At 41.8% G+C, this 16299-nt stretch overlaps 1 protein-coding gene across 1 annotated transcript in view; it reads right to left on the bottom strand.

Moving 5' to 3' along the window:
* Window positions 1-16299, bottom strand: part of DOCK10 (dedicator of cytokinesis 10) — a 121684-nt gene that overhangs the window by 84886 nt on the left and 20499 nt on the right. The window contains 1 exon segment of the mRNA XM_039722389.1: window positions 4531-4650. Coding sequence (XP_039578323.1) covers window positions 4531-4650 — 120 coding nt within the window.

Below are 16299 nucleotides of genomic sequence, written 5' to 3'. Positions count from 1 at the left end.
CAGTGAAGCACAGAAGTTAATACTGCTCCTTCTCAAGCACTGATTAGCAATAATGTTTTCAGGCAGTGACTGCTTCCCAGTGGCATGGTGAATTTAGCATTTGAAAATGGAGTTCAAACTCCATTAGCCATTTCAAACACTTTCAGTCTCAATCTATTCCGAACAGCTTTTAGTCTGAAAGCACGTTAGCAGTGGTTAAATCTTCAGAGGGATGCAGCAACAACAATGATATTTACTTCCTGCAAAGGCTGCCCTTCAGAGAGACCTAACCACACACAGGGTGACATGTTCCTCCCTGGTAATGCTGAAGTTCAGGCTCTCTACAGAAAAGCTGCTCAGCACCACTTTCATCCAAGTTAACAGATTCACTAAATATTACCAAATGATATAGTCCACCAAAATAAAAAAGCAGGCTGAGATACAGCTATGCTGTACAAATACCACAGTGCTGAGGCTGCTGTGGCACAGGGCTCCCTGACAGGCTGCAGCCCCTGCACAGACCTCACCACCAGTGTGGAGAAAGGAAAGCAGGAACAGAGCACATTTAAAGGACAGATTTTGCCCCATCACTCCCTGAATCACATTCAGTGTGAGCAGCTATGCTTTGCTGACTGTATTAGCTCTCTCTATTTACAGTTGGAGTCCTCCCTAGGAGTCCAGACACCTCTCACTGTCCTGCTCTGCCAGCCCATGCAAACTTGCATGTCAAGAGTATCCACAACCCCATTAATCATGACAGCATTTCTGCCCCTCTAAGAATGAGCAGATACTCACATGGAAAGTGGGAGCTGAATCATGTGCTATTTGAAATAACTCATGATTTCACCACTGTAACTCTTCTGATCTTAGAAATAAGAGTCAGGTTTCCAGGGGATTTTCCAAGGAGTCTCCAAGGCCTGCATTCCAGCTGCCCCTATGGCCCACACGTTTCATGCCAAGAGGCAGTGTCCTGTCTTGCTCCCTCCCTTACAGATGCATCTGGTTCTGCTAAGAACTTCTGTCTCCAAATGAACAACTTTTGTCCCTGCACAGCATCTAGAAAGTAGAGGTTTCACGACCTGAATAACAGGGACATTTTGGCTTTTGTTCAGAGCTAAAAAAAAAGAAGCCTGGAAACAATCATGCCTGCAGTGATGGAAAGTACAGCAATTTCACAACTCAGCCCCTCTTCTTCTAAGGCCTCTGTTATGCTTGGAGGGAACAGGGCTCCCAAGTGGGCTTTCAGAAGCCCAAACAGTCAGGAGCACATCAGACTGAACTTCAGTAAGGTTTGCATTATGCAGGAAAGTTTTGCCATCTTACACCTGTCCTAAAGTTAGACAATGAATTATTGTTTCTATTGCAGGGTGAAAACCAGGCATTCAGCCATATTTATACAAATAGTTTAAAAAAAGTCTGAGTTCCGCTTTTCAAACAGATTTAGGAAAGTCATCCGTGAGAAGGAGGAACAAATTTTCATGACCAAAGAGTTTAACATGCTTTTATACCATACAAATTTAAGTGACTATTAAATACTTTAATCTAGCTTTTTAATACAATTAATTTATATTTACCAACATAGTATTAACATATTTAGTTACTAAACCCTCACATAAGAAAAGCTATTAGCAAAGGAATGCTGATCCTGCCAGCACTTGTCACTAAGGAAGGGCAGCAGTGATTTTAAGCAAGACTTCAGATCCTGGAGATTTGAAGAGAGTTGTCAAGGGGAGTGCAGCCAGGTTTGGGGAACAGAAGGTGAAGGAAGCACAGCAACCCAATGGTGAGGATGCAAAACTTCCAGGATCATCACCAAGCTTTTGACAGTTACAACAGGAAGCCCATCAACTCCCTCCCATGACCACCAAGAAGTACAGTGTAAGCTCTCTACTGATGTATTGCTGCAGAAATTTCCACTGGCCATTATGTCACAGCACAGCAACAGAAGGGACATTTGTTCATGGGATCCAGGAACAGGTGAAAAATGAAGCTGAGCTGACATGCTTTTTCTGAATTGGAAAATGGACTTTGGGCAGTTATAAGGAAAGAATTGCTAGGAAAACAAGAAGTAGAATTGGTGTGAATCAATTTTTTTTAAAAAAAGGAATTATTAAGCATGGTTAAAAAATAAGTGAAATATCTTTTCCTCAAGTGGAATAAAAGCAGAGAAGGCATCTGTAATGCACCCTTCTGTGGAGATGCTGGGATGGAGGAATACAGTCTATCAGGCTCAGACTGATATAAAGAATTCTCTGCTGTTCCACAGACTTCACACAAGGTGTTGGAAATGACCAACACAAGTCTTGTGAGAATAACAGCATTCTCTTTGAATGCAAGTCAAAAAAGAGAAACAAATCTGAAACAACAGCTACAATAATTCACCCATAACTGACGCATGTGGTGAACATGACGGATCCAAAAATAGGAAATCATTATTAAAAGCAGAATTTTCTCCTATGTTCACTGCTTGAGCTAACTCTTTTGGTTGGGGTTTTACTCTGAAGAGACTTTTGCCCATAGGCCATTTGCCCACAGGCCCAAATTGGGGCTGTATCAACACTGAGACACGAAGTCTGCAGCCAGTGTAATCATTAGGAGTTAAACAGAGCTGGCCACCATTTCCTTGGGCATTATCACATTAAATCCCACTCAGAGCCAGCCTGGGCACCTCCTAATTCAGTCAGACATGGATCTCTTTCTACCCAAATGGCTGACCCAGACTTTTGTGCTCAGGTAGTATTTCAGCAGGAGGGATCAGGACTGTAAATAGATACTTTGCAACTGGAAAATCTGCCTGGGACAAAAGCCCTGCAGTACTGTCTGGTAACATAGGCTCTTGCCACCTGACTTCAACAGGAGAAGCAAACATGAGGGAGGTTCATGGCAAGGATATGGACCCCACCTACCACAGCCTTTGCTGTTCTGTGAGTACAGACCACCTCTACCATGCAACCACCTCTGTCATCTGTCTTAATCTACTTTTTATCATTATTTTTTGAATTCAAATACATTATGCCAAATAGTTGCAAAGCATAATACAGAGGAAACAAAATAACACTAGCTTCTAAAAATCCAGGCAATAACTGCTTGAAATAAAATGAAAATAAGGATATGAAAATATGCTTGACAGACAGAGGTCTTCAGCAGTAGGACAAGATTCTTCTTTCACTGAGAAGATTTGCTCCATTGGCTGTAGCTCAGTTACTCTAAATCAAAGGGCTCAAGGGCCTTGTGACAGCACACAGTATGTCTAAGTCAGCTTTGTAAGGCTAAGTTTCAATTTCATAAATTGACAAATGTGCAAAATGGATAAAGGAATTAACAATAATGAGGAAATCTATTCTGTTTAGCTTCTCTCAATCCCATGAGCACATTAACTCAGTTAATGCCACCAAGGAAATAGAGCCATTTAGTAAAACAAAGCAGTAGATTAGATTAAGCTGCCCTCCTAGGACAGTAGCAGTGCCATGAGCTGATGGGAAGGGCCCTCACAGAGCAGTTACAGTTGGTCAGAAATTGAAATGTCTTTCCATTAGAGAATGCCTATTCATCAAAACCTAAATGTTGTACAAAGAGGGGGTGATTTTGCAGAAGTTGCTGCTCAATGCAGGCAATGTGCCCGTGCCCATGCCTGGTAACACAGCTCCCCAGGCACCCTTCTGAGCACCCAGCACTGCCTCTGGAGAGCTGCCCTGGCCCTCCAGGCTTCCAGTGTCTGCAGTTTGCCAGGACAAGCAATAGAGAACCCAGGATGAGGTCAGGCAGCTCCATGGCTGTGGGGTCAGGGATCCACTGCTCCTCACTGTTCCACCATGAGAGCTTTCCTCAGCACCAGAGACTCTATCTAGTGGCCAAATACATCAAACATAATAGGACCAGGAGATTGAATTAGACTAAGTTGAACTATAATAGTATGGAGAGATTCTAGGACTAGCCAAACCAATACTGTGCTGAGCCAACAGACCAGTACACATTCTAGAAGAACATGTTTAGTGGGTTCCTGAACATCTGTATCTGGGAACAACCAGGGCTTCAAACTTTATCTAATCCTGAGCAGTAAAGTCATGCATATATAAATGTCAGAGAAAAAAAAACCCAAAAGCCAAGTGAATTTGGTGGGAGGGAAGCATGGCATTATGCATGAGTTAAGAAAATCTTAGAGAGCCCTTAGACAATTTCTGGCTCTCCCTCTAGCAGTGGAGATTAAATCAATGAACAGAGCAAACCTAAGCAAAGGAACAACATGTATTTGCCTTGTACTTACTGAAAAGTCATCATCAGGGAATAATATCAGATCCTTAAACTGGCTGTCCCCAATATTTTTTTCGATCTCTGTGATAACAGCTTCATAATCCAAAGGCTCCAAGAGTTTGGGTTTTTCCTGCTGTGGAAAAAAAGAAAAGATCAGGTGATCTCTCTACACACAATTTTGCTTTCATCCCCCTTAATAAACTGAGATCTATTTCTGGCTCTCCCTCTAGCAGTGGAGATTAAATCAATGAACAGAGCAAACCTAAGCAAAGGAACAACATGTATTTGCCTTGTACTTACTGAAAAGTCATCATCAGGGAATAATATCAGATCCTTAAACTGGCTGTCCCCAATATTTTTTTCGATCTCTGTGATAACAGCTTCATAATCCAAAGGCTCCAAGAGTTTGGGTTTTTCCTGCTGTGGAAAAAAAATAAAAGATCAGGTGATCTCTCTACACACAATTTTGCTTTCATCTCCCTTAATAAACTGAGATCTGCAGCATTTTTGCTTTTGTACACCAAAGCATGAATAACTCCTCCTTTCATTTCATTCTGCTCAGCATCTGAGCTCATGCATGAGAGTGAAGTGAGAAAGTTGGGTCACTTCTAAGAGCCACTCTCCATCTCAAAACTCCAGAGCAATCTGTCAGCTCATTACAGAGACTGAAACCACCACATCAATTTAACTGGAAGTCTCAGGAATTCCCTCTCTCTTTCTCCATAAATACAACAAGAAAACTGATGGACACAGTTTGAACTGAACATACATAGGACTTTGAGCTAATGTGTTTCAGAATAAGAAACCTACTTATTTCTTCACTGTCTTACACAATTCACCTTTTGAACTGCTGGCAGCTTGTGGAAGCCACCACATTGTTTTATTTGGTAATAATCCAAGGTTATTCTCCTGGGATAAACTATCTGGCGCTCACCTCCACAGCTTCTCTTGTCAGAAAGCAGCACTAGTATCATCATAGCAGAACTACTATTGCCTGAAACAGCAGTAAAGTAAGAAACCACCACAGGAAAAAGTAAATTCACAGTGTCTTGAAACACAGCCCAAAAATAGAAAAAGAGAAGGCTGCCTGACATGCTAGAATACATTACACAAATGAAGAGTCATGTACTAGAGTGAGAACATTTGCTTAATTCAAAGATGTAAGCATCAGGAAGAGTGAATGAGAAAGGGCAAGAGAACTGCCAGAAGGGATGGAAATGAAAGTGATGAGAGAGATGAAGGACACTAGTGGAAAGCAAATGCACAAACATTTACTCTCTTAGTCTGATTCAAAAGAGCATATTGGATAAGTACTATTTTATCCACTGTTTGTTCATTGGGCTATTCAAAATTATATAAAATTTCCCTCTGTCTTCCCTACATCAAAACCAAGGTGTATTGAAAAAGAAAGCTTCGACATCTCCATGAAACAAATTTCTCCAATGAAATTTTCCATCTTATATAGATTTTTTCTATCTCAATGTATGGTCCATTATAAAGATTCAAATGTAATAACCCCTCTCTTTTGACTTTGTCCTAGAAAGTTCTTGTTTATTCTGTAATCACAGTAATCTCAAGATCTTTTAGGAACATTATTTCCCTTCTATACTGAGTCCAAGACTCCCCTTGGCATCAAATGATTTTATGAATAGATTAAGTATCAGTAACACTGCCACACAAATTAGATTGAAACACAGGAATACACATGTTCAAGGAAAGTTATTAAATTGCTGAACAGCTGCTGCAAGAATCACAAAACAACTCAGGACCTCTGCAGGTTATCTACTCCAACTCCTTGCTTAAAGCATCAAAGCTCTACCAAAGTCCGGAAAGGCAATAAAAAGTTAGAACTGCTCCTTCAGCAGTTCAATCTATTACCTCTCTTCTTGATCTATTAACTCTCACACTTCCATTTGCACACTTAAGAGTAATAAACTTCTAAAAATCATTACTATTTAGCATTCACAGGCCAAAAGCACTATCTACTGATGCTGAGACATTAAAGCATTATAAAAGACAGTCAAGATCAACGCATAACAGTAACAAATTGAAAACAACCCCAACATTTTAATGTTTGATTTATTTGTGATTCTGTGACAGGACTGGATTCTGTGACAGGACTGGATTCTGTTTTTGTAATGTCCGGTTAAGACAAGGAGCTCTACCAGGACATAAGACTTCATAATAACCCAGCCACATCACCTTAAGCTGTCCCAAGGCAGTACTCAGCCCTGGCCTGCCCCAGTTAACACACAAATATCCAGTCCTGCTCAAGGAGCTCTTGGGCTCAGTACCAGCCACATCCCTTACAGAGGTCTCTGTCTTCTGCTGACAGTGGCTCTCCACAGGAACTTAATGGGGTCACTTGGCCACGTCACCATACACAGCTTGCTCTCATTCCCTTCCAAACTCTGTTAAGTCACTGCAGTATCATTTTGATAGGAGTTTCAGACTTTCTGTCATTAACAGGAACTTAATGGGGTCACTTGGCCACGTCACCATACACAGCTTGCTCTCATTCCCTTCCAAACTCTGTTAAGCCACTGCAGTATCATTTTGATAGGAGTTTCAGACTTTCTGTCTTTTCAGACAATCTGTCATTGCATCTATTCGTTAAATATTACTTTATAAACATACATTTCAAGGAGTTGGAACCATGAAGAGAAGACACCAGTGCACCCTGAGTGTACCATCTATGCTGCACCACTGATTTTGGTAATGATACCTAGGCCTGAACAAAGTTCACTCAGTTCGAGTTCAGCAGAAAGCAAACTGTTACCTTCAGTAGGAAACCTTAGAGCAACCATTCACCAGAAAACTCAAAGTAAAAGAAATATATGCACTGACATTTACGAGGCACAGTTCTTCACACAGGCATTTTTCCTATGTAGTGGTTTCACTAAAACATGACCATTTTCTACAGAAAATTTGTGACATTGACTACACTGATAACCCTCCCTTCCCAGAGCTGATACTGTCAGGCTAATGATTCTGCAACAATCTCAACTCTTAGTAAGACAGATATGCCACTGAAATCATAAAATCTCTGCTCTCCAAAACAAGACATGTGTCAACACAATCTTAATCTTGGTCAGATGCTCCTTGGAAACATCATGAATGTCAGTTTTCAGAATCTCCTAAAAAAACATTAAGCAAACGAATGACATAAGTAGTCACCTTCCTATTGAAGTTGTAGACTAGGGAAGAGCCGGGAAACCCCAGAAATCTTGGGACTTCTCCTGAAATATGGGGAAATCCCATAAAAATGTGTAGCATTTGCGGGTTTTCTATGCCTGTGGAAACCACCCTTTTTTGTTTGGGCTGGCAGAAGGAAGAGGTATTCCTTCTTCCCCCTGGAAATCCCAGTAAGGTTGGGGTGAACACAGCTACATCCCCTTCAAAATTAATATTCTGCAGATGCTGGGGTGCAAGTGGAGGCAGGGTAAGCTGTGACACATTGCCCTCTCTTTGCTCTTCTGAAACCAGCAATGCTCACAAAGCCATTGCTGAAAGCTGCTCCAACACTCCAGGGGAAAAGGGAAAACTTCTCCTTGGCAGCTGCAAGGTCATTTACATGAGACAAAAATACAGCTCGAGAAAACCCCGGAGCAGAGGAACACAGCAAGCACATGAACATCACTGTTCCCACAGCACTAATTCTCCTGCTCTCAGTGCTGCAAAGGGCATGATCTGATGGAAGCATTTTAACAGATGTTAACAGAGAAGTCTTTGGAGAAACATTACACGTTTGAACTAAATACAGGTAGACATGACATTATCAAACCTACAGCAAAACTTTTCACTGAAGCACTTCAATATTTATGCTGATGTTTTCCTACTGATGCAATAAAAATTACATTCTTCCTTCCATGTCAGTACAGCAAAATCCTGTGTAAAATGCAATACTGTATTATGCCAGCTCCCATAAATCATAGATGCAAGTAATAGCCCATCCTTGTCAATACACTGGCTGCAGAGATAATTTAGTCCATTCCCTGCCAGCATCAAGCATGATAGTATAATAAACGTGATGCCTCTCCTCATCAATTCTGCATGTTCTTACAGACCATAAGACTCTGCTCTGCGGACACTGACTCCATCCTTTGCAGAGCCAGTGTTTTGGACTTGGCAAGGCTCAGCAGAGCAGTGCTCGTGTTGCAGCTGTGATGGGAAGTGGCAGCTGGTTAGTTAGCAGCTTATCTCTGCGGGTGTGTGGGGTGGCTGCTCGGCTTTTTCCTCCCGAGCAGACAGAAGCAGTGATGTTGGGATTAGCAAATTCCTCCCTGCAAGCACTAGCAGAGATCTGTAAATGAGTGGGGCTGATTTAAAGCTAATTTAATAACCACAGCACTGCCTCTTTCTCAATTTAACTTGTCTGTTCTTTTTGGAAACAGGCCAAGCTGGCAATCCGTGCCAAAATCGAATTATGCTGGCTTGGATTTCTGTAATGCTTTTTATATTCTCCATCTCAAGTGAGTAATGAATTTAGTTGTGCTGAAATGGTTGTGAATACATCTAGTAAAAAGGCACTCTCTGACTCCTCACCTGCTACAACATCTCAGCAGTACCATTCACTTCACACCCTGACAGTGTAGTGCAGCTTTGCATGCTGTTGAGCCAGCTTTTCCACACTCTTTTGGAACACTGGAGAGATGTTCAAACAGAGCCAACACCATAAGAGGACAATACAGTTTCACAGGGGTGAAACCAGCCAGATTCCACCAGTGATATATGGCTTCATTGCCATCATCTTCTGGTCTAGGTAAGAACGGATTATATTTCCCAGTAGTAATTACCCAAAATACCCACATAAATGATATTACAGAATCAAATATGGTACTTGACTTGCCTCCAGATGCACAGACATTGTGCACTGGTGTGCACCCATCTTTTCATCATAATTATATCTCATCCTCCTAAAGCTGTGTTTCTGTGAACACTCTCTGAAGGAGGAAACGATGTAACAGAGACCAATAGTCTGAACAGTCATCCCAAGAGCTTCCCCATTCTAAAAATAAACTAGACTAACTGCTATGATTTCTATGCTTTAATGTCATATTATTCTAACACCAAATCATGAATATCTAGAATTCATTGAATTTAACAGATTATTAAATTGATTCCTTCCCTTCCACATACCAGGAAGAAAAAAAAAAAATAAGGAAACAGATAAACAGAAAGAAGTTGATGAAATTCAGTTACCTGGACTTCAGTTACCCTAACTCTGTGACAGGAGGATCCATGTTCATAAAGAGAATCAAAACTATTGTGATGGCCAGATTGGTAAAGATGAAGCATGACTCAGATTTTATATTTCATCTAAGCTATGGCTTTTCAAAAATGACAATTCATTCTAATATACATCTGAAATACTGAAATGGTCACTTAGAAAAGGCCACTTACTAAAACAACAGCATCATCCTCCTTCATTTTTTTTAGACTTCTTAATGATATTATGAACCAAACCCACCAAACCTCACAAGAGCAAATTAAACTGCTTTCTAGGATGACACCAACATGAAGTGCTTCTCACACTCCTTTGTTCTTCTTTTCCTTTCCCCAGTTAAACACTGTCTCTGATATAACATGTCTTTCTATGTTTTCATATGGTCATCTCACACTCCTTTGTTCTTCTTTTCCTTTCCCCAGTTAAACACTGTGTCTCTGATATAACACGTCTTTCTATGTTTTCATATGGTCGATATATGTAGCTAGTTATATTCCATCAGGGCAGGCCAGCTTCAATTGAGTATTTCTCTGCCAAGCCTGTCCAAACAGAAGCTAAAGAACAGCCAGATCTCCACGACTTTTGGAGCAAATGCAGCATAAAGGCTGAATTTAACCCTGTCTCAGATATGCCAGAGATCCAGCATGCCCAGCAGTTCTGAGATGTGCTACCTGAACACTCAAAGAGCTGAAGCTGAGGCTATGAAACAATTTGGGTTTCAAGGAGTCACCAAAACTTTTGGATTTCTGTAGGACCAATGTATGTCCCTATTGACAGGGCAGCAGAGCAGTTTGGTCCCGGGGTGAATTCCATGGGAAGGATATCTCCACTGGGTGCACCTTTTCCCCCACCAGACCACAGGTGAGCAGCCCAAGAGCCCGTGCACTCCTGGCAGGGATTCCTTGGCAGCACTTGTATCCAGGGGGCACAGACAGCACAGCCACTCTGGGATTAAGGGGTGCCCAAAAGCCTCCAGCAGCTGAGCTGGGAGTCACAGGAACCCCCACTCAAAATGCTTCACCCCACAGGCCTGCCCTCCCTCTGCTCACAGCACACTCTGCAGCAGGTAAGATATCTCCTTTAAGGAAAATAAGTTTTGCATTTCAAGCGCAGGGCAGGCAAGTCAAGGTCTCGAAAGGTATCTGAGGTATGGCTGGGGAGGCATAGCCAGAACCAGCAGGCAGACATCTCTCCTTTTGATTCAGATCTCCTCTTCTTTATGACTGCTTGGCCTGTTCTGCATCTATTTACAGTCAACAAACTCTCTGGCCACATTACAAAGGCTTCCTTTGGCTAAGTATGTGATCCACAGTCAACAAATTTATTAAAATTAGTGGCACAAAGAAAATTTTCTTTGACACATCCCCTTCCACCTTAAAATACATTCACTTGTAGGGTCCAAAATGTTTAATTTGTTGTGACTTTCAGTAAACCTCGGAGAATTGCACTTGGAAAGAATCCAGTCAGGGCTGCACAGCACAACTAATATACTCTTCAGTGTCAGCACTGAAGCCAACGTGCCAATAAATTTCATTAAGGGGATTTCCAGTTCCCACACGATTCTGCTACAGAGAATATCACAAAGAATTATGAAGAATCCAACCCCCAGTTCGTAGTGCTTCAGGAATTACTTGCCAAAATGCAATAGTACCCATCAGCTCAAGCAGAGCAAAAGAAAGGAAACCTGTTGAAGACCCTTTTGGGAACAACAAAAGTGAAAAGTAGTTTTCAATATTTCAATCTTTATTCAAAGAAAATTCTGATTGATACCAGTAAGTGACCTGCTTCACTAAATGAGACTTACTTTACACAAATACAGCTGGAAGAGGATGAATCCTATACTGCCATTGCTTCATGGATCACAATCTTTGTAAGTCTACTTTGTATTATGTTCCAGCTTTAAAAATTACTGTAAGAGAATTCAGCATGTCTTGAAAAATAGAAACACCTCTCATGTGGATGAGCTAACTCAAAACTTTCATGTCAACTGATGGTCCAGCTGGAGCCCTGGAGCCTTCAGTGGCACAGGGAGCTGCTCCGGCACGGCGAGCGACGAGCGGCCAGGCTGCTCAAACCACAGAGAGCTGTTCTCAGGCAACTGGGTGTGACCCACTCCTCCCAGCACCTCTTCTTTCTCAAGACAGAACTTATCCTTCCTTGCATTATGAATTTTGAAAGCTCCCTCATGGTTAAACTGTGGAAGCCACACAGGACTGTTGGTTCAGCAAAGCATCCAGCTGGGGGGAGAGAGGAGATGCTTTGTGCTATGTTTGACTTAGTCATATGCATTTCCTGAATTCTGCTTCCCAGCCATGACTGTGCACCCGGCATTGCAGCCTTGTGACTCTGGAATGCCCATCTTCATGGACTAGCACTTGTCCTTTTAGACAGTTGGTAAAATTTTCAGTACAATCTGTGAAAAACCATTCAGGATAACACAGCAACAACTTACTCATTCTCTCTGGTTATGGAGTATCTTGAAACTCTCCTTAGGAAGGAGATTAAAAAATTTCATTTAATCATAAAACTACTAAAATCAGCCACTGACAAGAAAGTACTAAGTTTTAAATTTGGATTTAACTAGTTGGCTTCTCAAAATGTCTAGAATAACAGCTTCTAAATAGTGAAGACTTCTGAAGCCTAGACTAAATATTTGCCCATAGGTCACCTCAGGGGAAAAACAAGAAAGTTTTGTAAAGCATCGTAAGCTGTTTTTTTTTTAAATCATTTACATAGACCTTTAACCTAGCAACACTCAGCCACTTTCTCTCCCCTTACCTGACCTAAACCTGGGAAAAAAAGTGCATTTTTAGCAACAAAAGGCTTTCTTTGAATCTACTACACAGAACCTATTCATGAAGAAAGCAAGCAAAAGCCAAAGATGCAATTCACTGCTCTTCATGCAGGCATCTGAAGAGACAGGTAGGATGTGGTGGATTCTTCCCCTGGGCAGAAGGGATGAGACTGTGGGGAGCAGAGAGGAGCTGCCAACAGAGCTGGAGTGTTCTGCTCAGGCACTTGCCTCGTTAGTGATTACTTCAGCCCAGGGAAGGAAAAGGGCATTGTCCTGCCCTGTGCACCACAAAGGGGATGCTGAAGTGAGTCTAGTTCAGCTCTTCTGGGGATATGCTTTGCTTAATGTCTGCTTCCTCCAGCAGTCTCAGGCAGACAGAGCCATGCCTCAAGCAGAAACATTAACAAAACCAGCCTACAAGCTGCACACAGTGGATTTGACCCAAACTTGTCAGCTTCCAGAATAAAGTTTATGTAAACAGCACTTCTGAGTCTGTTGGAGCATGTGTGCACACACATACATACATACAAACACACAGAAATATATATATATATATGTGTATAACTTCACCTAGACAGTCTTTGTAGGCTCAGGAAAATCTACATTTGAAGAAAAGCTACTCCCAATTTTTGCCCTTAAGCAGCACTCCTAGCAGAGGCAGAAGCCCAGCTCTGACACCCATAGCATCTACACAGCAATAAGACAAGTGGATAGAGCAACAGGCAAACTGGTCCCCTCTGTTTGTGGAAACTGGATGCATTAGTGAGACAGAGGGACCTACCCGTGGTTACCTGTGTACAGGTTCAGGAAAAGTACAAAAAAGAAGCATGTGCCAGGCATTCCTACCTCACCCAGCCTCCACCAGGTTCATCCAGCACAAGCCTGCTGCTAAAATGGGGTAGATTTTACATAACACCATGCACAGCACGGGATTGTCTTCAAAACAGTTTTATTTACTTTGAAACTTAAGATTTCTTTTTAGCAGACTTTGGTTTTAGAATACATAGAAGAGTTTGTTTTTCAAGGACTGAAGGGAAAGCTCTAATGTCTGTTCATTAGATCACACTCTGATGCTAAAGACTTTGATCACTATTGTACATCTGATGAAGTTTCAACACAGTGCAAAGGCAGACATCCATTGTTCATTTTCCATTAAAACCTAAAATTTAGATGTATGAAAACCTAGACATGTCAACTAAGCAAACAACCCTTTTGAAAACAGCTCAAGCACTTCAGAAGCTCCTAAAGCAAAAACAACTAATAAAAATGTTTGCATTTTAGCTCTAAATAAACTTTTCAAAGACATCATTTAACTTCAAGAGTACTTAGTAATAAGTCACTGTCCCATAGGACAAATCTCATGCATGGTGTTCTGCTTCATTTTACTCAATGAATATACCTCTTTCTCTGCTTGCACTATGGTTACTCATTTTTTCACAAGTGATAGGTATTTCTCGTGCTACATATCCGAGTAAATGATTTTAAGTATTTCCACAGAGGTTTTTTTTGTAAATTTAACATCATGTATACATGACCACTACAAACAGCTCTCACAATGACGTTAGACTTGCAACTGTTTCCTTGACATCAACTCCCCTCCCAGTCAATTATCTGACTATCAGTGCATTTACACACAGAGGATGTAAATGAGAGGAAAATCTGGTCAACCACACAGAACTCAATCATCAACCTAGTAACAATTAAAGCCAATCAGGTAATAATTAGTCTTACAAAAAAAGGAGCTTCCAGCAAATAATGCGAGTCGATCTACAGCAAACACAGGTCTAAGAATAGTATCTGAAGAAATGCACTCTTTGAGTAAGGTCCCCATATACAAAATCCTTTACAGCTGCAGTGGGAGCTGACATCACTTTGAAATCTGTGTGGAGGTGCAGAGGGCTGAAGCACGAAGGAGAGATTGGCTGCTGGTTGATAGCAAAAAGTGCCTGCAGGCCAAAGATTTAACATGCTCCAATTATGAAATATTGGGCAGAAAGGCACAGATTGCAAGGCACAAACGTAAAGCCAAGTGTGCCTGCATTTCCTAAGGGCTAAACAAACTACTGAGAAATACATCTACAGAGTAATATGACACAGTGACCCATCTTAGTCTATCTTATGTTTAAAAGAACAGAAATCAGCACAGATTCCCCTGCAAAGCTGAGCTGTGTAGCTGACATAAAGGAGCCACCCACGTCAGGGGAAGCGCAGCGTGACCCACAAGCCTCTGATGAAACAAGCTTGTTTCCTATTTTCAATTACAGGCAGCAGGCTCAGGGTTACAAGTGCTCTATGTTTTAGGTCAAACTACAATGCATTGTTGATATTTCTATTTAGTACCACTAAATTGAATGCTCAGTTTCTGTTATCTGAGGATACACGCACAAGGGAACAAATATATTCTTTATCTGCAGGCAGGCTGCTGGCTTACTGTTACCATTTGGACTTTATTTCCAGCCATCCTTTCCTCTAGGGCTGTAACCACTTCTGGTGAGCCCTAGTAAAGTACAGTCAGGATTTATACCATAATGACAAAAATGTCCCCTCACCAGGATTTAAGAGGATAAGTCAAGTAACCACTTCTGGTGAGCCCTAGTAAAGTACAGTGAGGATTTATACCATAATTACAAAAATGCCCCCTCACCAGGATTGAAGAGGATAAGTCAACTAAGCAGTGCCTACCTCCTACCAAAGCCCTGTGAACTGCCAGGGTTAGATGCTTTCAGTAGCACCAGCAGCTGATTCCCGGGACCCTTGACCATGAAGCTCAAACATGTCATCTTTGACTGCATGCCAATAGCTCAGGGCAGCAGAAACTACACCATAAAGTAGCCTTGTCAAAAAGAGCCACTTCCATGGAAAGTACCTATCCAAAAAGGCAGCTAGTCACAAGCAAAACCCAAACACTACTATATGAACCACAAACTTAACTGGTGACCAAGTGTTACAACTGCAAAGCTCTTTTCCTCCCTATTTAAAAAAGAAAATCAGAATACTCTTCTTGGTTGTATTATCACTGATTCTGTTACACTGAACATGCCGAAAAACCTCAAAAGAGCCCCTGGCACACACATGCAAACAGAGTAACTGGATGAACAAAACTATACACTACTATATGAACCACAAACTTAACTGGTGACCAAGTGTTACAACTGCAAAGCTCTTTTCCTCCCTATTTAAAAAAGAAAATGAGAATACTCTTCTTGGTTGTATTATCACTGATTCTGTTACACTGAACATGCCTCAAAAGAGCCCCTGGCACGCACATGCAAACACAGTAACTGGATGAAAAAAACTACGGAAGAAAACCAAACACCTCTTGCCTTGAGGAATAGGATTCATTAACTCTTCTTGGGGAAGCCATTAAATGTTTTGTGAACTAAAGTAGACTTTGAAGTGAAGAGAATACACTGAAAACCAGTACTTGCCTACCACTCTTCAACAGCAGGCTCTAAGGATTTTACCTCTTGCTGTTTGCAGTTTCAATTCCAGCCAGGAAAGTTTAGGCACATAGTTTAGGCACAGTGCAGTTAATTTGAGCCTCCCAGAGCCCCACAGTGCAGTTTCAGGAGGCTCAGTCCTAGGAAGGAGGCATGCATCAGTTTAGGCACAGTGCAGTTAATTTGAGCCTCCCAGAGCCCCAGGAGGGCTCAGTTTCAGGAGGCTCAGTCCCGTCCCAAAGCCATCTGTGGCAAAGCTGCTGCGCAGCCCATGGGAAGAACCTCACCCTAGCTTTCCACCAAAGGTTCTGGAGCAGTCTCCAGTGGCTCCCTGCACTGTGTTCCTCCTCTTCCTGGCCTTCAGAGGTGCCCATCACAGATCACGAACTCTGAAATGGCACAGAGGAACTTTCCACTCCAGAAGCAGCACTACGAATTTTCATGGAACTTCCAGGCACTTGCTATAGGTGCCAGAGAGACTGTCAAACACTGCTGCTCTCAGAACGTTTGTGATCAGCAATGTGAGGTTATAGAAGTCTCCCTAATGCGCCCGAGTTCTGTAAATTCCTGAACTCCCTGTGTTTCAGTCTCATTCTCCAGTGCTCAGT

Source organism: Passer montanus, unplaced genomic scaffold (assembly GCF_014805655.1).
Source record: "Passer montanus isolate IOZ18808 unplaced genomic scaffold, ASM1480565v1 scaffold48, whole genome shotgun sequence".
Classification (NCBI taxonomy): Eukaryota; Metazoa; Chordata; class Aves; order Passeriformes; family Passeridae; genus Passer; species Passer montanus.
This window is presented reverse-complemented; position numbering and strand designations above follow the sequence as displayed.